General features: G+C 38.8%; 1 protein-coding gene across 1 annotated transcript; it reads right to left on the bottom strand.

The window, feature by feature from the left end:
- Positions 1-818: 818 nt before the first annotated feature.
- LOC113058932 (NXPE family member 3-like) lies at positions 819-20,306 on the bottom strand. The gene is made up of 9 exons (XM_026227182.1): positions 20,150-20,306; positions 19,956-20,011; positions 19,614-19,682; positions 2,706-3,110; positions 2,192-2,607; positions 2,023-2,099; positions 1,670-1,873; positions 1,229-1,566; positions 819-1,139 (listed from the first exon to the last, which is right to left on the bottom strand). Exons 1-9 carry the CDS (start codon positions 20,304-20,306, stop codon positions 945-947), a joined length of 1,917 nt encoding a protein of 638 aa, XP_026082967.1. The 3' UTR covers positions 819-944.
- Positions 20,307-21,946: the final 1,640 nt, after the last annotated feature.

Genomic DNA, 21,946 nt, shown 5'->3' with positions numbered 1-21,946 from the left:
GCTATATAAATAAAGGTGACTTGACTATTACTTGACAGCTAAATGATGAAACTAAGAACTGAATCATTATACATTCTATCATAATTGTACAATGATATCATATTTTGTACATGTGACCTGGATAGTTTTATTGCAAATAAAAAATTAATAATTCATTTAAACACATTTACTCTAAATGCAGACGTAGCATCCCACAATTTCCTCCACTCCCCCAACATGGGGAGATCAGTAGACTCCCAATTGGTGCATAACATTCAGAGTTTCCTGTAATTATGACTTTAGAGTGGTGTTGCACAAAATGTTTTGTCTGTTCAGTATGCATCCCTTTAAATATTTACACTAAAAAGTAAACTAAAAAGGTAATGTGTGAGATAAAGATAAAACGAGGAACAAAGAATCATATTACTTGTAATAATTTAGTTTGCATTTATGCTCCAAGACCTAATCCACAGATCTATTTTAACAGAGTATTAGAAATATGATTTAAAAAAAAATTGTGCCTCATTTGTTGTTGTGGATCTGAGCTATTTTCTGTGCATTCTTATTGAATCAACCTCTATTTGGCCATGATATTGCTTTTTTATTTCATTTTAAGCTAATTTAATTAAGATAGCCTACTTATGCAGATAAAGTTAAGCAAATTATCCTCCACATTATTTGTTTGTGATAACCCAAATTTGTTATTCAGCTATGACCATAATATATTATATACTATATTACAGACAGACACATATTGCGAAAAATGCATTTAGAAGCAGGAATCCCAACTCCAGTTATCTCCAATGTGTCAGTATTAGTTATCCTAGGTGACTTGTTGTAAACTTGCACACGCCTGTTTAAATAAATGACTTTCATGTTTAAAAATTATTGGAGTGCAGAATCAAAGAATTGTTTTTAATTGCTATAAACAAAACTGAATATACACTTGGCAGGATCAATTCAATTCATTTAGGGCAAATAAAAGAAAGTAAAATGTCTATCTCATTTTTGATGATGACAGGGCCTGGATGAATGTTCTCTTTGCTGTAGTGACAGGCCGTCATTTGCCATACATCCAGAATATAAACATCAACATCCTGAAAAGCCCAACGGAGGATTCTGTCCAACTGTAAAGAATACCAATCACTCCCGAAAATGTCCTATTATAAAGAAACACAACATCAACTCTGAACGTGCCATCACAGTTTGGCCTCCTTTTATTTGAAGACATGATATTCTATAACCTTACCTTATAGCCAGTGTTGACAGTCTTGATTATAACCGTAGTGTCAGGCGCCCGATGTAACAATGCTAGAACAGCTTTGCGGATCGTCAACACTCTATAGGTGTAGTAATCCAGAGGGTACGTGGTGAAATGGGGCCCCAGATTGAACATAATGACTGTGTGGGGTCCTCCAGCCAGGTCATCGATCTCATTACTGATGTAGTGCAGATTAGCAACATACGATTTTCGACAGCGCAAAGGAATGCCGTGAGCCCTCCAGTGCAAGTCAATTTTGTTCTCCAAATCAACTGCTAGAAGTGGCCCTGACTGATACTGGACATGCAGGTTTATCTGCTTCAGTGCTGAAAACCAGTGAGTGACACCATTAAATATGATCCCAAAATTACTGTACACACTATATATATATATATATATAATATAATTAACCAATGAATAAAATCTCACTTGGTACTACTTTCACAAAGAACTCAAACCACTGTCTCATAGTAGAGTCTCCCATCATGTAAATGTGTTTGTCTTTCAGGCACTCTGTTGTCGCTTGGGTTGTAAAATGGCGGGTGCTACAGACAAAAGATGTCCACACATCATTCAGGTAGAAGCCAGCTGGAACTGGAGTGTGTAAACCAGGATGACATTTCTCTGCTACATCTGGAAGTTGAGAAATAATAGAAAATGTAATGTCTTTAAGAAGGTATGAGAAGCCAAAATCAGCCTAAGCTGGTCTTTTAATGTGCAACCCATTTCCCAGCATGTCTGTGATGGACTATTCCTCTTGGTTAAACTATTGATCAACATACCAGCAGTTTCATTTCCATGGGACTGAAAAATTTTGATGATGCTCTTATCTCCATTGATATCTTTATTAGTTTGCTTCCTGTCAAAGAGAACATTTGGCTGTCATACTGCATTCCACCAATGCATTAAATAAATCAAGGATAAAGTCAATCAAGAATCATTTAATCTCACATAAGCTCTTTCTCTCTATCAGTCAGACGGTTTCTATAACCTCCCATAGAGTGGTACACAAGAGCACTGCATGGCAGGGATTTGGGTCTCTGGCAGCGCCATATTTCTTTGGTATGGGGATCTTTGTAATCACAGCAACAATTTTCAGTTCCCATATGCTCAAGTCCATTCTTGTCCCACTTAACATTACACATCACTGTTTCACTCAGCCTGGTCTTATTTGGTCCTGGTCCCTCGTAATATCCATTAAAGTACACCCTGTCAGAGTCAGTATCTCTGTGATGCTTCAGGACCTGCACAGCTTCACTGGAGTGAATTAGACGCACAGCCACCTGGGCCTCACCGGCCCATGGCAGGAGGAAACGCACAGAGTAGGATCCATTGTGCAGGTCCACCACCTCCCCAAACACACTTGCCTGTGACAGAGGAACATTTCAGTACAACTCTCTCTGTCTGACCCAGGTACAGAGTTTACAGTAAAAACAACAGGCAAGTAATGTTTACAATCACTGACCTTAGTTTTAGACCAGAACAGCTTGGCTTGAAAAAAGTCACCTCCATAACTCTTGGATTTACCATCAAAGTTTTTTGAGTGCACCGTAACAAAAAGTTCCTCACCAGTTTGGTAGCTCTCTTTCAGGTTCTCTATGATGAATGTGGTGTGAGCTGGACTAGTACTCATGGACACATTTGTGATTGATCTGTCAGGCCCATCCCAGTAAACAGCCTGCTGTAACCTGGAGTAGTCATCTAAACTGATTCCAAAATCAGAGTAAAATGAGCTTATAACTGACTCTTCTGAACTGAATCCTGAAGGAGAAGTGGAGTTTGGAGAGTTAGAGAGTCCTGCAAAGTGCTGAGACAAAATGCTTGGTTGAGGTTGTTTCTTCCTTCCATTACCAATATAAGTCCATACAACCTATAAATACACAATACATGATTATTCCAAAGTTCCTTCTTTGTGGGAATCATGCTTTAGATTATATTACTAAAACTAAATCAATAAAATCATGATTGGGATACTAAATAGCATAATATGTATAATATATTACACTTCACTTTAAAGGGGGCATTTGATGCTGCTAAAATCAACATTATTTAGTGTAATGAAATGTGTTTATGTGGTTTAAGGTTCAAAAATATTATTTTCCACATACTGTACATTTACATTTATGCATTTAGCAGACGCATGTACCCCAAGCGACTTACAGTGCATTCAGGCTACACATTTTTTTTTTTTAACCAGTATGTTCCCTGGGAATTGAACCCACAAACTTTTGTGCTGCTATTTAATATGTTTAATGTACATTATTGATTCTCCTCTATTCCCTGTATTCTCATCCTTCTTAGGTTCATTGGTCTGAAAAGTGAGGTGTGCTCTGATTGGCCAGCTATCCAGTGCGTTGTGATTGGACGAATACCTCAAGTGTGTGACGGAAATGTTACGCACTTTAACATATTGTGATTCCCTGTCATAGAGCAACAAGATATAAACATAAATCCCATTCTAAACGTGACATTAACTTGATTTCTAGTCGTGTCCTCTTTTGGAAGGCCAAACAAAGTTTCACTTTCTCATCGAAACACTGTATGGTGTAATGCAAATCTTCCCACATCATGATGTAGATATGTGGGGGCATGTTAGAATGAGCCAATTTAGTGTGGATGAGTCTTATCTTTTATTAAGAATTTTTCTGTGGATTTGAGACTTTAGTTTTTGCAACTTTACAGAGCTTGTAACACTCCAAAGACTTTCAAGAAAATTTTCAAATTGTATCATATGACCCCTTTAAATGTGTGATTCTGATTGGTTGATGAATGTTAAGGTGAGCAATTATTTTACATAAAACTATTAAGTAGTTCCAGGTATGTTGACAGCTATACTCATTTTATTATTATATATATATATTTTTTTAAATAATTTAAGTATAATAACTTAGTATATTAATTAATTTATTGTATTTCATATATATTTTGATTTATGCATTTTATTATTATTTTGGGAGCTTTGGCATTCCATATTTGTGTGTGTAGTTGGCAGCAAGCAGAATGTGTAACACACATAAATGACATCGCATAGCTGCTGTCAACATTTAAACATAGAATTCAGAATCTTTAAAGGTCCCCTTCTTCGTGATTCCATGTTTAAAACTTTAGTTAGTGTGTAATGTTGTTGTTAGAGTATAAATTATATCTGTAAAAGTCTAAAGCTCAAAGTTCAATGCCAAGCGAGATATTTGATTTAAAGCTGCAGAAGGTAATTTTTGTAAAAATATATTTTTTACATATTTGTTAAACCTGTCATTATGTCCTGACAGTAGAATATGAGACAGATAATATGTGAAAAAATCAAGTTCCTCTGGCTCCTCCCAGTGGTCCTATTGCAATTTGCAGAAAGTCATCCGCTCCCGGTAAGAAACAACCAATCAGAGCTGCGGTCTGTAACTTTGTTTGTGTTCAAAATGTAGAAAAATGTATATAATAAGCGAGTACACCATGAATCCATTTTCCAAACCGTGTTTTTAGCTTGTCCTGAATCTCTAGGGTACACCTATAATAAGTGTTTATATTCTGACTATTTTAGATTGCTTCGGGGGTACCGCGGCGGAGTAACCCAGTACCTTTGTGATTCTTCATAGACATAAACAGAGAGAAGTAGTTCCGGCTACGATGTTCTTCCGCCAGGCGCAAGCAGTTCTGTTTATTAACCACTAGAGCGTCAAAAGTTACCTACCGCAGCAACAGAATTTGCCTACAAAAAACGACCCGTTTGGACTACAGCCCTCTAGTTCCTGCAGTAATGACGTCAATAAAACAGTTTTTTGACTAACCTCCACCCACATGAATTCACAAAAAGGGGGAGTGGCCTTGTTGCGCTCCGACGGAGAAGAGGAAGAGCTGCGTTTGTGTTTGTCACCATGTCGTTGAAACGCTGTTATTTTCATCTCTGAGTCCAATCATCTTTGTTTGGGCTTCCCAGGGACGCTGTACTCAGAGATTAATGGTTACAATTTATGTTTAACTTGGTTCCTGAAAATTATAATCCACATGTAAAACTATGTGCAGCAAATTTTGCTGAGGACAGCTTGCTGAGGACAACTTTCTCAATCTCAATCAGTTTAATGCCGGATTTGCACAAAGATTATTCTTGAAAGATGGAGCAGTTCCCTCTTTGTCTGGCGAAGGTGTTGTTTATGGACCACAACCGGTAAGTGTATTTTATTATTTAAGTTGGTGCGTTTAACAGTTTCTGTAACTCATTACACAAAGGGCAACGCTGTTTAGGTTTGTTAACTAGATGTTAGGGCTGTGCAAAAAAACGAATGCGATTTTCATGCGCATCTCATCAGTAAAAATGCTCCTGTGACTATAAATACATCTCCTGCACATACTCCTGCCTACTTGCTTCTCAAAACTACTCCAAAACTAGTCCATTCGCGTTTGCAGGAGGGCAGCAACCGCTGGCCAAATCAGAACTCGTTACGTAGGGACTTTATAGAACAAGGTAGTTTTTGTAAACGCGAAACATGAACATATGTTATATTGCACACTGAAAACACAATCAAAGCTTCAAAAAAGTGCGTAAAACGGGACCTTTAAGAGAATAATGATGCATTAGGTATAATTGACAATAGCCCATTAGACCACAGGTGTGCACTATTTTTCAACAATTCCTAACAATTGGACTTGACTTGGACTCGACAAAGCTGGACTTGACTATAGCTCTAGAAATGCAGTTAGCATCTAACCAGCAGTGCAAGAATTTATTGATTTGTTTCATAGAAAATTGGATGAGCTTTTGGGGCAGACCTGACCTGTTGTAAAGAGATGGTCTTCATCCCTCCTGGGGTGGCGCCACTCTTCTCTCTAGAAATATGGCAAATACTCTTAGAGTTTATACTTGAGTAACTGGAGCCCAGGTCAGGAAGCAGGCAGACTGGCTAAACCAAGCTTCTGCTACTTGCCTCATGTCACAGAGGTCAGTTAATTCTCAGCACATAGAGACTTTTCGCCTATATATCACACTCTAGAGACCGTGTCTTCAAGGATAACTTGTTTGAAGTAATGGTGCTTCATATAACATTATCCAGAGAAACAAATGTAAATGATAAATCCCCTGTGATGTTTGTACTGGCTACTGTATACAGGCCCACAGATTTTATTAAAGAGTTTGGTGATTTTACATCCAAGTTAGTTCTGGCTGAAGATAAATTTTTAATAGTTGGAAAACTGTTGATAATGAAATAGATGCATTGGGATCAGCATTTATAGACATTCTGAACTCTATTGGGGTTAGACAATACGTTTCAGGACCTACTCATTGTCGAAACCATACTCTAGATTTAATACTGTCACATGGAATTGATGTTGATAGTGTTGAAATTATGGAGCCAAGTGATGATATCTCAAATCATTATTTAGTTTTGTGCAAACTTCATATAGCCAAAATTGTAAATTCTACTTCTTGTTACAAGTAGGGTAGAACCATCACTTCTACCAAAAAATATTGCTTTGTAAGCTATCTTCCTGATGTATCTGAATTCCTTAGCATATCCAAAACCTCAGAACAACTTGATGATGTAACAAAAACTATGGTCTCTCTCTTTTCTAGCATTTTAAATACAGTTGCTCCTTTACGTTTAAGGAAGGTTAAGGAAACCAGTCTGAGTATACTCTGAGTATACTGAGTATACTAGAGCATACTCGCACCCTAAAGAGAGCAGCCTGGAAAATGGAGTGCAGCTGGAGGAAAACAAAACTAGAGGTATTTCGTATTGCTTTTTCTGTAATCCTACAGAAAAGCATTAAAAACTGCTAGATCCGATTACTTTTCTTCTCTTTTAGAGAAAAAACAAACATAATCCCAGGTATTTATTCAATACAGTGGCTAAATTAACGAAAAATATAGCCTCAATAACTGTTGACATTTCCCAACATCACAGCAGTAATTATTTGATAAACTATACTTTTAGAGATATAATTGTAACACCCTATACCATCTAAGCTTCTTCTATTGGATCTGAGTGCTGCGTTTGACACTATTGATCACAAAACAACATCTTTTGCATAGACTTGAACCCTTAGTTGGCATTAATGGAAGTGCATTAGCATGGTTGAAATCATACTTATATGACCACCATCAATTTGTAGCAGTGAATGAAGAGGCATCCTATCGATCACAAGTGCAGTATGGAGTACCTCAAGGCTCAGTGCCCCTTGGGAGATATCATCAGGAAACATGTTGTTAGCTTTCATTGTTATGCTGATGATACTCAACTCTATATTTCTTCGCGGCCCGGTGAAACAACAATTTGAAAAACTAATGGAATGCATAGACGATATAAAAACTGGATGACAAGTAATTTCTTACTGCTAAATTCTGAAAAAACCGAGGTGTTAATGACCTAAAAACTCTGCATGTATTAACATAGAAAACTGTCTAAGACTTGATGGCTGCTCTGTCAGTTCATCGTCATCAGTAAGGAACCTAGGTGTGCTATTTGATAGCAATCTTTCCTTAGAAAGCCACGTTTCTAGCATTTATAAAACTGCATTTTTCCATCTCAAAAATATATCTAAATTACGGCCTATGCTCTCAACGTCAAATGCAGAAATGTTAATCCATGCATTTATGACCTCAAGGTTAGATTATTGTAATGCTTTATTGGGTGCTTGTTCTGCACACAAACTACAGCAAGTCCAAAATGCAGCAGCAAGAGTTCTTACTAGAACCAGGAAGTATGAACATATTAGCACAGTCCTGTCAACACTGCACTGGCTCCCTATCAAAAATCGTATAGATTTTAAAATATTGCTTATTACTTATAAAGCCCTGAATGGTTTAGCACCTCAGTATTTGAATGAGCTCCTGTTACATTATTATCCTCCATGTCCGCTGTCTGCGGGCGGCAGATCCTTTTCCTATTTGGCGTTTAAACTCTGGAATAACCTACCTAACATTGTTCGGGAGGCAGACACACTCTCGCAGTTTAAATCTAGATTAAAGACCCATCTCTTTAACCTGGCTTACAAATAACATACTAATATGCTTTTAATATCCAAATATGTGGGCTTCCGGTGAGACGCGCAGCGAGATGGTCGCATTACACTGAGCTCCTGCCAAAAGCTCTTTGACTGGTGGCTTAACTGCTTGTTTCCTGCAATAAGGTCATTCATATAATATATTGAATAGTTTTGAAACTAATATCGTGAAATGGCGTCAAAGAAAAGTGCAAGTTCGCCTGCGAAACAAGACGCGGGCAAGCGATTCAAAGCTAGCTTTAGCTCAGGAACCTCGCTAGCTAGTTTACTCCCTGAGGAAATCTCCTTGATAATCAAGCAGACGGTAGAGGCGGAAAGGGAGACACTACGGGACCTTGTAACCGAAATGCTGAGTGAGACTTTGACTAAAGCACTAACTATGGTGGAAAGTCAAATAGCTGAAAAGGGGACGATATTGAGATCATTGAATAGCGACATCAACACACACGCCAAAAATATGGAAAAGGTGTCCGCTAAAGTCGATACAATGCAAGGAGTGCTTCGCCAGACTAAAAAAGATACCAGCCAATGTCTCACAGAGCTGGACACCCTCAGAAGGAAAGTCACCGAGATGGAAGATAGGTCAAGAAGGAACAATGTGAGATTAATAAACCTACCAACAGGTGCAGAAGGAGACGATCCAGTCAGATTTCTTTGTAAAATGCTACCTCAGTGGATCCCGATACTGGCCGGAAAATCCATAGAAATTGACAGAGCCCACCAAATCTTCTCTGCTAACCTCTCCAGACAGCGTACAATGATCTTCAGAGTGCTCCGTTATCGCGATCGTCAAGCCATACTGCAGGAAGATTGTAATACTAAACCTAAACTTTCAGACAATACTCAGCTTGAATTCTACGCTGACTGCAGCGCCAAGACAGTGCAGAGAAGAAACAAGTACGACTCGTTTTTGATTTACCCAGCCATCCTGAAACTCACGTACAAGGGGGATAAATTATCGTTCGATTCAGCAGAGGAGGCTACAATGTTCTTTGCGGGACAAGACGCCGCTTCAACTCAACCGAATGGGAATAATGCAAGGCCAACTGCTAGAGAATCCTTGCACTTCACAGACATGGTATGACTACTAACAGGACAACATGCGTAGGCATATGGTGCTTGAGATAAAACTTTTTCTATTTGATTTATGATGACGCTATTATGCACGTTAAAGTTTTTTTTTCTTCAGTAGGCTATGCAGCGTTTTCTCATCCCACCTGGGGGTCGCTAAATAGTAGCCTGTGGACTAGACGTAATGTAAAAGCAGTTTACCTAATAGCGCGGTTATCTTCCGTTTTGTAAATTTTTTTTTTTTTGAACCAAGGTTATTCCTAAAAATGCATACATGCCAACCCTCCCGATTTTTCCGGGAGACTCCCGAATTTCAAAGCTCCTCCCGGAAATCTCCCGGGCCGACCTTTCTCCCGAATTTCTCCCGATTTCCACCCGGACAACAATATCGTCTTTTGCGCGCTCAAGTTCATTATTTCCTATGTAGGCGCGCGGTATGGGTGCTCATAATGGAAGCGACACATCCGTTTTTTCCAGGCTCGTCCACAGCGCATCGAGTTACAAACATTTCAACTTTTCAGAATGCCGCAAGTGCACCGCTGGTCATGTGACAAGAACTAACCAATCAGCTTCATCCTTTCCCGTAACAACGTTGAAAACTCAGCCAAGATGAAGGAACAGCTGATCATAGTTGTATATGGATTGCCATTTTGACATAAATTTAGTAGCAGAGCTACTGCAACTGATTTTTAGTGCTGCAAATTCATTTATCCTTTGCTGAAATTTCCGCGCCTTCATGGAGAGAGCACGTCATAGTTGCTTAGCAAAGGCAGATGCCTCAGGGGCGCAACTGCCCGAGCGCTTTGGAAAAGAAAGAGAAAGCAGCGCGCCTAGCGTTTTCCACGCGTTTTTAGGCGCGATATGTGAACTGCCCCTAAAGAAGTTGTTCGAGACTCACCTCGAAGTCAAGCGCGGCAAATTCAGAACGGAAAAAGAAGCAGACGAAGAAGGGGGAAAGGAAGAAAGAAGAGACATGGCGAATAAAAAGAGAAAATATGCCTGCAAACTCCTAACTGAATGGAAAAAAGAATTCATGTTCACCCAGGACAGCTCGAAGGGGAAGGGATATGCTGCCTGCAAATTTTCTAGATCAGACTTCTCCATTGAACACGGTGGCCGAACGGATTTAATTGTTATTGTACATAATATGTATGTATAAATTATGTACAAATAAATGAATTATATTCTTCTTTACGTTTGTTTGTGTGTGTGATTATATATGAGCATTATTACAAGAAACTCACCTTAAACCTAATGATACTCTAAGACTACAAAACAGGAGATATAAAATGGTAGCTGCCTCATCAGATGGCAGTAGCGCCAAGGGGGTAGCTGTGTTAATGAGACGTAATCTGACTATAAACATAATTAAAGTAAGCTCAGATGCTTCCGGAAGGCTAGCATTCTGTTGTACCTAAATTGAAGGAAGGAAAGTAGCCTTTATTAGTATTTATGCCCCAGCCATCTTTGACTATGCATTTTTTCATAACATTACAAAAGAATTGTTAACTTTAGATGAGTACCACCTGGTTATTGGTGTAGACATGAATACAGTTTTTGACAATACCCTAGACAGGTCTGCTGATGTCTCTACTCACATTCAGATAACTTCTTCTAAGGCTTTAAGTAATTTAGCAAAGGACCTTAATTTGGTGGACCTTTGGAGACTACATAATCCTTCATCAAGAGATTACACATTCTGCTCTCCAAGCCATAAGTCTTTTTCTAGGATAGACTACCTACTTATCGCTAGTGAATTGGTTTCTGCATCTTCCTCAATAAATCTTCTTTCTAGGCATATCTCAGATCATAACCCTATTGAAGCAACACTAAGTTTTGGAGATATCAGAAACTATAAGTCTTCTAGGTGGAGGTTTAATTCCTCATTACTACAGAATGAAAGCTTCCTTAATCAACTAAAACTTGAACTTAACAAATTCATAGACATCAATAAGGGCAGTGTAGAGAACCCAATGTTCTTATGGGCCTCCATAAAGGGATTCCTCAGGAACAATGCAATCAGATTCTCATCTCACAACAAACATAATAAACTACGTCAGATTTCAGATTTAGAACAAAAATGCGAATGAATAGAAGGCCAACTTAAAAGGAATTATAATAAAGACATGGAATCTCAATTGAAGACACATCAAGCTGAACTAAACAATCTGTTACGACATAGAGTAGAGTATTTAATCCATATTACTAAGCACAAATATTATTCACAAGGTAGCCGTCCAAGTCATCTTCTTATCCTAACACTGAAACGTCAGGAGAAGAGCCGAACAATAGCGTGCATCAAAAAAGATCAAGGAGAAATGGTGACAACTACTCTATATATAAACTAATCATTCGCATCCTTTTTTGCAAAACTGTACTCTAGCGACTGTCAGTCCTCTGAGAATGATTATACAAATTTCTTTAACAACCTGAATCTTCCTACTCTTTCCATAGAGGATGCAGAACATCTTGACTTGCCTATCTCACTGGAGGAATTACAACTAGCGCTAAAAAGTATGAAGAGAGGGCAATCCCCAGGCCTAGATGGTTTGCCGGTTGAGCTTTATTCAGTTTTGTGGGAGACTTTAGGTCCTTTTTGGCTGGATTCTATAAACTTTTCTATTGAACAAGGGCATTTCCACAATGACCTTAAGACTGCTCTTATTTCAGTTATCCCCAAACTGGACAAAGACCCTTCTGACTGTGCAAGCTACTGACCAATATCACTTATTAATGCCGACCTCAAAATTTATTCCGATGCATTAGCCCACAGACTAGAGTCAGTATTCCCAGATTTAATACATCCTGACCAAACAGGATTTATGAAGGGCCGTTTGGCTGCAGACAACATTGGGCGACTAATTCACATTTTAGGTGAAGCGCAGAAAATCCTCTCTTCTTGTGGCCTTCTCTTTCTAGATGCAGAGAAGGCCTTTGATAGGCTTGAGTGGCAGTACTTATGGCGTGTTCTTAAATAATTTAAGTTTGGTCCTAAGTTTATTAAAATGATTCAGGTGCTGTACGCAAACCCTTCTGCTAGAGTCTGTATAGGAGGTGTCATTTCAGTTTGTTTACTATAAACCGTGGTACAAGACAGGGCTGTCCTCTGTCCCCTTCAATCTTTAATCTTTCCATAGAACCACTAGCGCAGTATATTCGTAATAATATAACTATTTCTCCTATTCACATTGGCACTTCTACTCACAAAGTGTCAATGTATGCATATGATACATTAATATATATGTCAGATGTACAGAATTCTCTTCCCAACACTATTAAAATATTACATATGTTTGGTGCACTATCCGGTTTTAAAATTAATTTCTCTAAATCTGCTTTGATGTTAATTAACAGGGATAGAAGTCAGTTAGTTTTACCTACTAATATTGCAATTGCCAAAGAGGTCAAATATCTAGGAGTGTTAATTCAAACATCTATTACAACCATAACTAAATTAAACTACATAAATGTTTTGAAGAAGGTTGAGGAGGATACAAAAAGATGGTCTGCTGTCCCTGCATCTGTCCCGTCTCGCATAGCAGTAGTGAAAATGAATATTTTACCACGCATTAATTTTATTTCCTCTATGCTACCACTAAGTCCGCCGAAGGATTACTGGTCCAAGGTTGACTCGCTACTCACAAAATATATATGGAATGGGAGGCGACCACGTATTAAACGGACCACACTAAAGCATAACAGACTAGGAGGCTCGGCATTCCCCAACTTTAAATACTATCATTGATCATTTATCTTCCGTCCAATGAAGCAGTGGTTGGATCCAAATTCTATATCACCATGGAAGACAATAGAACAAGACATAATTGCTCCCATAAGGCTTAGGGATTTTCTATTTTCTGGTCATTAACCATTGTACATTGAGGTATGACCCAGTATTGACATACATGCTTCAGATCATTAGACAAGTTGAGAGATTAGTGGGTTTTGCATCAGAATGGCATAAAACATCTCCTGTATGGCGTAATAACAAGTTATTGTCTGGAAATAAGCCATTCATTCATGATGTATGGGCAGAGAAGGGTATATGGGTCATTGGAGACTTAAATGGTGAAGATTCTTTACTAAGCTTTAATGACTTGGTTTCACTTTACGGTATCCCTAGACATTCCTTGTTCTCTTACTTCAGACTTAGGTCAGCTTTCAAAGCACACAAGGTTGTATGGGGCTCAGAGATGAAGGAGCACCCAGTAGTCGGCTGGATAAAGGTGGCCCCAAAAAGTGTAGTCTCTTTTCTATATGCCAGGTAACTATCATATTTATCTCCTGAGCCTAGTACATTAGCATGGGATCGTGCAATGGCACTCAGACGTAGAGAAATAGACAGGAACACAAGCTGGGATAATATATGTAGCTCCTCTCATAATCCTAATCATCAGTTTATTCATATGAAGATATCTCATAGGGCATATCTTACTCCTAGAATCAGACACTTGATTGGTCATGCTCCACACCCATTTTGTACCTTGTGCTCACAAAATACTTTGGGGACTTTTATGCATATAATGTGGGACTGCCCCAAGATTTATGATTTTTGGAATAAGGTGTTACAAGCATTGTCTGATCTGATTGATATTCAGCTCCCTATGGACCCTGTTGTACATCTTCTCAGTGATGACTCTAAACTTGAAGACATTAATGAAAAGTCTAGAAAAATCTGGTTAGCTGGTCTTACAGCCGCCAAAAAAATCATTGGGTCATATTCACTAATTTTTGCGTACAATTTTCTTATTTATATGCACATTTGAACTTCTCACGAAAACTTTCTGCCTAATTCACAACACGTGCGTACGCACATGAGCTTGTTCTTAAACTCGTTCTTCTGTTAGTGAATTTGGAGTCTTCTAAATGAGCGCCCGTGTGCACAAGGTCAGTAATTAGCATAATTCACGCCCAAACCAGCTCCATATAAGGGCTTTCCACAACGAGGCACTTGTACAGAGAAAGACAATTATGGCACCGAAACAAAAGACAAAGAAAAATAACTTTAACGATAATGAACGTGAGGTTTTATTGTCGGAGGTGGAAGCCAGGAAAAATTATTTGTTATTTAAAAGTGTATCCACTGGCATACCGGGCACAGGTAAAAAGGAAGCACGGGTTATAACACAGGCTTGGAGATAAGGTGGTGAGAGTGGTTGGTGATGGGGCTTAGGTGTGGTTCCAGTGAGTTGCATAAATCAATGACGACTTCTCTGGGCAACCTAAAGCGACTGAACAGCCATTCGTCACTCTCCGCGAACATTTCTGTGTGCTCTCTAAAGACGCACTCTCTCCTTAGAGCACGCGCCGCGATGTCTTCTTGCAGTACCAAGTGTTCCAATGCCTCTAAACACAAGATGAGACACATTAATCACCATTTATATAAGGATAGATCAGGTGATTATTGTTTGGACCTCTAATATTATATATATATATATATATATATATATATATATATATATATATATATATATATATATATATATATATATATATATATATATATATATATGGGTGATGGGAGGGTGATGGATGTATTGCTATATATATCTGTACTGTCACAACATCACAACCCAACAAGACAAGACAATAAAAATTGAGTACAAAAAAAAAATAAATAATAATAATATCCAAATATGTTGAAGGATTTTTAGGCTGCATTAATTAGGTAAACCGGAACCAGGAACACTTCCCATTACAACCAATGTACTTGTTACATCATTAGAAGAATGGCATCTACGCTAATATTAGTCTGTTTTTCTCTTATTACGAGGTCACCGTAGCCACCAGATCCAGTCTGTATCCAGATCAGAGTGTCACAGCAGTCACCTGGATCCAGTACGTATCCAGGCCAGATGGTGGATCGGCACCTAGAAAGGACCTCTTCAGCCCTGAAAGACAGTGGAGACCAGGACCACTAGAGCCCCAGATACAGATCCCCTTTAAAGGCCTTGTCTCAGATGACCACCAGGACCAAATTGTTGCTGAAGAACTGGGTCTTTGTCACAGTGTCTGGTCTGTGTTTCCCTGGGTGTCCACTAGTGGTCTACCTTCCCCATAGTCACCCCACTGCAGGCACTACATTTCCCACAATCCTTTGTCCCATTCATCACTGTTAATTGCACACAAAATTCGTTGCCTGATTAGACAGCAAGGCAGCAAGTCACCTGCCTAAGTTTTCGGATGCAGGCATAGTCTACGGCTGCATCCGAAAACTTAGGCAGGTGACTTGCTGTCTAATCAGGCAATGACTTTCCAGGCAGCGTTTTTGCCCGAAGGCTCCTCATGAAACGGATTTCGGACAGGCTTCTGAGGCGGAATAATGGTTTAATGATCTACAGCAAAATATAGAGATCTTTAGTGATAACTAAGTGGATATTTCATTACTGCAATATTAATTTCTCACTAGAAATTACATAAAAAGTGGAAAACGTTGTTCAGAAACATGCATTTACACAGACAAACTGACCAGACGCCATCTTAATTTTTTGGCTTGACTGTCACAGAATGGAATGCACAGGATTGTGGGATATCAAAAGCAGTGAAGGATACATCTATAGTGCCTTCAAAAACTGGCCAGATGAAGGCATCTCAGGAGGCAGGAAATTAAGCTGACATTGATTTCTGCCTTTCCACCTTGGAATGCGACCTCTGCAGGCAGCATTTTTTCAGTTTCCGGATGCAGCCCAAGTATAGGTCTCTGCAGGAATGTTAGTGGAGTTAGCAGATCAGGGTGTTTTTACACCATGATACCTGATTGGCTGACGTCATAGTGATGTTAGGTTTAGGGGTGGTGTTGGGTAAGGGGGATCATTTTGATTGCATGATTTAGAAGCACTCAGCAGTTTGAAAACACCCACAAGGTGATAAATGCCCACTTTTGCTCTGCAGAGACCTAAGTCTCGATATAGTACACTATATAGTGGATAGGGAGCGGTTTTGGACACAGCATGTGTGTGCAAAACTTAGACAGCTGACTTGCTGCCTCACTGGTGTATGAGGAAATGACTTTGCAGGTTGCGTTTTTACATGAAGACACCTCATGAAACTGATCTCAGACAGACTTCTGAGGCAGTGTAATGGTTTATTGATTTACAACAAAATATAATTATTAGAAAGTTTTTGTGATAACTAAATGAATATGTAATTGCTATAATACAGATTTCTCGTTAGAACTAATCAAAAGTCCAAAACGTTTGTCAGAAATATACATTTACACACAAACGCAGACACCATCTTTTTTTTTTTTTTTTTTTTTTGCTCAGACATCACAGAAATGCACAGAATTTTGGGAGATCAAAGGCAGGGAAGGATACAACTATCCTTAAAAATTCAGAAGAGAGACAAGGAAGTGGCTTGATGCCTTCCTGTCTTGGAATTCTGCCTCCAAAGGCAGCATTTTAGAGTTTTCGGATGCAGCCCAGGTCTCAAAAATATGGAGCCCCACACATGACATGCAAGAAAAAATTAATAAATTGTGCGCACAAATTCATTCCCTCAATTTACTAAAACATGCACACAATTACTATTGTGTTCTCTCAATTTACTATTGCATTCGCTTGATTTGCTAAATCGTGCGCACGATGTAGCAAATCGAGGGAACGAATTAGTAAATCGAGCGCACAATTTATAAATCGAGTGAACGCATAAGTAAATCGAGGGAATGCGATAGTAATCGTGTGCACTTTTTACATTGAGGGAACAAATTAGTAAATCGTGCACACGATTTAGCCTTATATTTTTTCCTGGGTGTCATGTGCGGGGTTCCATTCAAAAACGCAGAATACGCCGGAGCAAGTACACCTGGCTGCAGCCTGCACATCTGATTGCTTCAATCGTCTTTCATAGGCATACATACATGCTGCACTGTAAAAATGTGATTTTAACTGTAAAAACTATAAAAAAAAAAAAATGCTACAGAACAAACCTGTTAAATGGTAAACGGTAATTTACCTGTAGTTTACCTGTAAAATTTACTGGGAAAAACCGTAAATTAAAAATTAACAGAATTCTCTGCGTTGCATTTCCAATTTTGTTTGAATTTTATGTTTTTTCTTTTCTTCTTATTGTTTTCTTATCTGTTATGTTTATTAGGGTTGTATGTTACATATAATGTTGTTCAATTAATGTTTATTGCATATTTCAGTTAAATGAGTCTCACCATGATGGTGTTTATTGCTTGTGTGAAAGACACTTTCTATATGTTATATTATTTAAAAGCTGCTTGTAATGGGCTTTGTTCATTACATGGATTTCTTGTCACCACCTGCTTTTGGTGTATATTAGTGTATTACAAATGTACAAAACAGATTTCAGTACTTCATGTTACCATATTTTTTATGGTATAAAACCGTTAAACTTAAAACAGTGTTACTGTATTTTTTTACGGTATAATTCTGGTAACCATGTCGATTTTTTACCGTATATTTACGGAATATTTATTACAGTGTAGGATATGTGTGTGTTGTTTAAAAAGCTAAAAACACTGTGTAGTTTTACAAAGCGTTCATTATAATGCACAGTTGTTTATTGTTAACTTGACACACTATGTCTGTTTTATTGAATCACAAGATATTAGCTACTTCTAAAATGCTGTTTTAAAAAGACCAAATTCAGTAAACAAAATTATTTATAGGCGTTATATTCACAGACAAGCAGGTGAGCCCAGAATACGAACGCAACCCATTTGATTACCCATTAAGCATTTCCTCCCATAACCTGCTAAACCTGTAAAGCTGTTTACTGAGTTTGTTCTTTTAAAACGTTTTAATGCATTATGCCACGTAGCATTTTCCTTTCAGGCCAATGGTTTTCTATAGAAGGAAAAGGCTTAACATGTTATTAAACGCATTGCGTTTTTTAATTCATGTGTTTTATTCAGGGGCGTAGCCATCTTTTCAGAAGTGAGGGGGACAGAAATTATACACACACACACAAACACATAAAACATTACGTACATTTCTGTAATCTATATAGCCTACCGGTCAACAGTTTTTTAACAGTAAGATTTTTAATGAAGATTAATTTAATGAATGAATTTTTTTTTAAATAAATGATAGAAATTAATACTTTTATTTAGCAAGGATTCTTTAAATTTATCAAAAGTGATGATAAAGACATAATTTTACAATGATTTGTACATGGTTACAGAGATTTATATATGAGATTAATGTTGCTCTTCTGAACTTTCTAATCATCAAAGAAACCTGAAAAAATTCTACTTCATTGTTTTCAAACATTATCATGATACAAGTTTTTTTTTTTTTTTTTTTTTTTTTTTTTGCAGCAAATCAGTATATCAGAATTAAGGTATATTTCTGAAGGATTGTGTGACTGGAGTAATGATGAAAAAAATCAGCTTTGAAATCTCAATAAATTACATTTTGAAATATATTAAAATAGGAAACAGCTATTTTAAATAGGCTAGTAAAAATATTTAAAAATTTCACTGATTTGCAGTACTTGGATCAAATAAATGCAGGCTTGGTGAACAGAAGATACTCCTTTAAAAAACATTAACAAGCTTACTGTTCAAAAACTTCTGACTGGTAGTGGATACTATAGGCAACTTTAATTTTTCTCTAATCTCTAGCTTTTAATTGGCTTAGAAATTTATAACTGCTGGACAATATCAAATATTGATTTGTTTATATACTACAAACACTTTATCACATAATAAGGCAGAATAGTTTCTATACTGTAATAAATACTGTGTCAATTAGCAGTACATTGTTCATATATTTTATTTATCACCTGCTGGAGCAGGTCTCTCGTTCCCTATTCAAGTTACATACGTAACCGAGATGTTCCCTTTCATAGGTCACTGCGGTGACGTCACCGTATGGGAACCTTATACCATAACGCCTGATGTACCTGATAGCTGGGATCCAAGGAAGCATCTGCTCAAGCGGAGAGAACCCGGTAGCCAGGAGCCATCCTCACATCCAGACTGTAAAACTTGATAAAAGTGCTCGGTGAGGCCCATCCTGCCGCAGCACAGATATCATCCATAGAATATCCACTGCTCTCATGGAATGAGCTCTAACTCCTAAGGGCGAAGCCAAGCTGACATGCGCTGTTTTGTGACAGCATGGTTTTTATTCTTTTGTCCGAAACAGACAAACAGCTGGTCAGACTCACGCCATGGGGCTGTTCGATTAACATAAGTCTTTAGCGCTCTGACAGGGCAAAGAATCAGATCTCCTGACCCCGCCTCTGCAGGGGGTAAGGCCTCCAAGACCACTTGTTGAAAACGAAAAAGGTTAGAAGCGACCTTAGGGACATAATTAGGCCTCGGTCGCAGCAATACCTTCACAGAGCCTGGTGCAAATTCCATGCACAAGGGTGAAACAGAGAGAGCCTGTAAATCCCCACCTCTCTTGAGGGAGGATAAAGCCAAAAGAAGAACTGTCTTTAGAGTCAGGATTTTATCTGGTATAGTTTCCAAGGGCTCAAACGGATGCCCTGATAAACCTTGCAACACAATGGATAAATATCATGAAGGAACTCGCACGGGGCAGAAAGGCCTCGGCCGTCGCGCACCCTGTATAAAACGAGAAACCAGCAGATGACGGCCCACTGAAGCACCATCTATATATATGTGGTAAGCTGAAATGGCTGCCACGTAAACTTTCAGAGTGGCTGGCGTTACTCCATCAGAGAAACGGTCCTGAAGGAACTCCAGTACTGAAGCCACTGGGCAGTAAACTGGATCCATATTACGAATTCCACACGAGGTCATAAACAGGTTCCATTTGAAAGCATATAAGCGTCTCATAGAAGCTGCTCTAGAATTCATTATAGTCTCTGTGGTTTCAACAGAAAGACCTGGACACACTAACTCACCCTGCTCAGAGGCCACGCCCACAGCTTCCATAGATCTGGCCTTAGGTGCCAAATCATTCCCTGTGTTTGCGATAGTAGATCCTGTCTGAGGGGAATCTCCCATGGAGAGGCTGCTAACAGACTGATCAGGTCCGCAAACCACAGCTGTGTGGGCCATCACGGAGTCACCAGCAGCGGCTGCTCCACTCTGTCCATCTGTATCCTGGATAACACCGCTGGAATTCAAATTCCACCATAGAACGGCCCACTGCTCGAGCAGTATGTTTGGTAGTGCGTAGCGCCAAATCCGTTGCTCGCCATAGCTCTTTCAGGGCCTTGGGTTGTGATACCCTCCCCTTTATTGAGTTCCTTTAAGAGCTCTGCTTGGTAGGCTTGAAGGACCGCCATAGAGTGGAGTGAAGCAGCCGCCTGGCCAGCGGCCATGTAGGATTTCCCGATGAGGCTGGACGTGATTCGACACGCCTTAGAAGGAAGGAGGGGGCGGGACTTCCATGTCGTGGCCGAATTAGGAGCGAGATGTTCGGCGAAAGTCTCTTCCACCGGAGTCATCGCTGCATAGCCATGGTTCGCCATGTCAGAAATGGTGGCGAAATCCGCAGCCGCTGCGGCTAGTTTGTGATGCGTGCCGAGTACGGCTGTTTCCAGGACCTTGAAACCTCCTGGTAGAGCTCCGGGGAAAAAAGGCAAGGGCCTTCGGGGCTGCACAGGTGTATGACTGGTTAAGAAATGGTCTTCCATCTTGGATGAAGGTTGGGCCTCGGCCTTCTCAACCTCCCAATCCAGTCCCAGTTTACCCACCGCGGAAGAAACCACATCCAACAGCTCACTGTAGGAGGGGGAAACACGCTTCTCCTGTCCACTAGGAGGGAGAGAGCTAAAAAAATCTGGGTCGTGAAAAAATCATCACAATAGGCTACTAGTATAAATAACAAATAAAATATTTCTTAAAGCATGTTAATATTCAAAAGTAATATAGGCCTAGACCAAATTAGTCGAGAAAAAGGTGAATCTCTGTGCCAGTCTCCCTCTGGTGCGTCTGAAAAGTTGGCATTTTCAAGGTGAAGATATAAGCACTACTTCAAATTCATTGTGGTCAAAGGCAAGAACTTGCATCTAATGTGTACATGTAATGTAATGTGTGGCACGCATCTACAAAGCTAGTGGCCAAAAACTTTCTTACAAAGATAATACTTGAAGTGCAGGATAAAACTCTTGCTGTCTGTTGACGTGCAATAAATATTGAAAGTTATGTACCTGTCTGTTCTATTCATTTCAACTGACTTGTGAAAACTACAAAAAAAATACAAAATTCTCTAGTTACTTTCCCTGGTAACAAGTTACTTTTATTATAGAGTAATTCAGTTACTAACTCAGTTACTTTTTGGAACAAGTAGTGAGTAACTACTGTATAACTAATTACTTTTTTAAAGTAACGTTGCCAACACTGCTGATAGCTGATTTTGCAGCTAGGAAATGTAGGTGTGTGCCTCTGTAGGGCTTCTGACAACTGATGGTAGTGAAAATGTTTAATATAGTTCTATAGAATAGCAGAATGGTCTCTTTATAGAGATGTAGTCCCTCTGTTGAGTAATTTCTACTGTGCAGTTATGCATGGTTATTTGCACTTTAAAATTCATACTTCATAAAATTCATACACTTATACTGTTTTTGCACTAAACCTTTTTTGCACTTTTAACTTTCTGTGTTTACATTGTTCAGCTCCAATTATTCATTTGCAGCATTTATTTTGAAAGTAAAGAGATCCTAACTAATAAATTCTGAATGGTAGTTATTTCT

The sequence above is a fragment of the Carassius auratus genome, chromosome 40 (assembly GCF_003368295.1).
Source record: "Carassius auratus strain Wakin chromosome 40, ASM336829v1, whole genome shotgun sequence".
Lineage (NCBI taxonomy): Eukaryota > Metazoa > Chordata > Actinopteri > Cypriniformes > Cyprinidae > Carassius > Carassius auratus.
The sequence above is the reverse complement of the archived record's forward strand: the minus strand, read 5'-3'. Positions and strand labels throughout refer to the sequence as shown.

Coding starts and splice junctions, on each gene's coding strand:
- LOC113058932 (XM_026227182.1), bottom strand. CDS start 20,306: ATGGCCCACACAGCTGTGGTTTGCGGACCTGATCAGTCTGTTAGCAGC. Junction 20,012..20,149: donor GGGCGTGGCCTCTGAGCAGG/GTGAGTTAGTGT, acceptor ATATGGATCCAG/TTTACTGCCCAGTGGCTTCA. Junction 2,608..2,705: donor TGTTCTGGTCTAAAACTAAG/GTCAGTGATTGT, acceptor CCTCTGTCACAG/GCAAGTGTGTTTGGGGAGGT.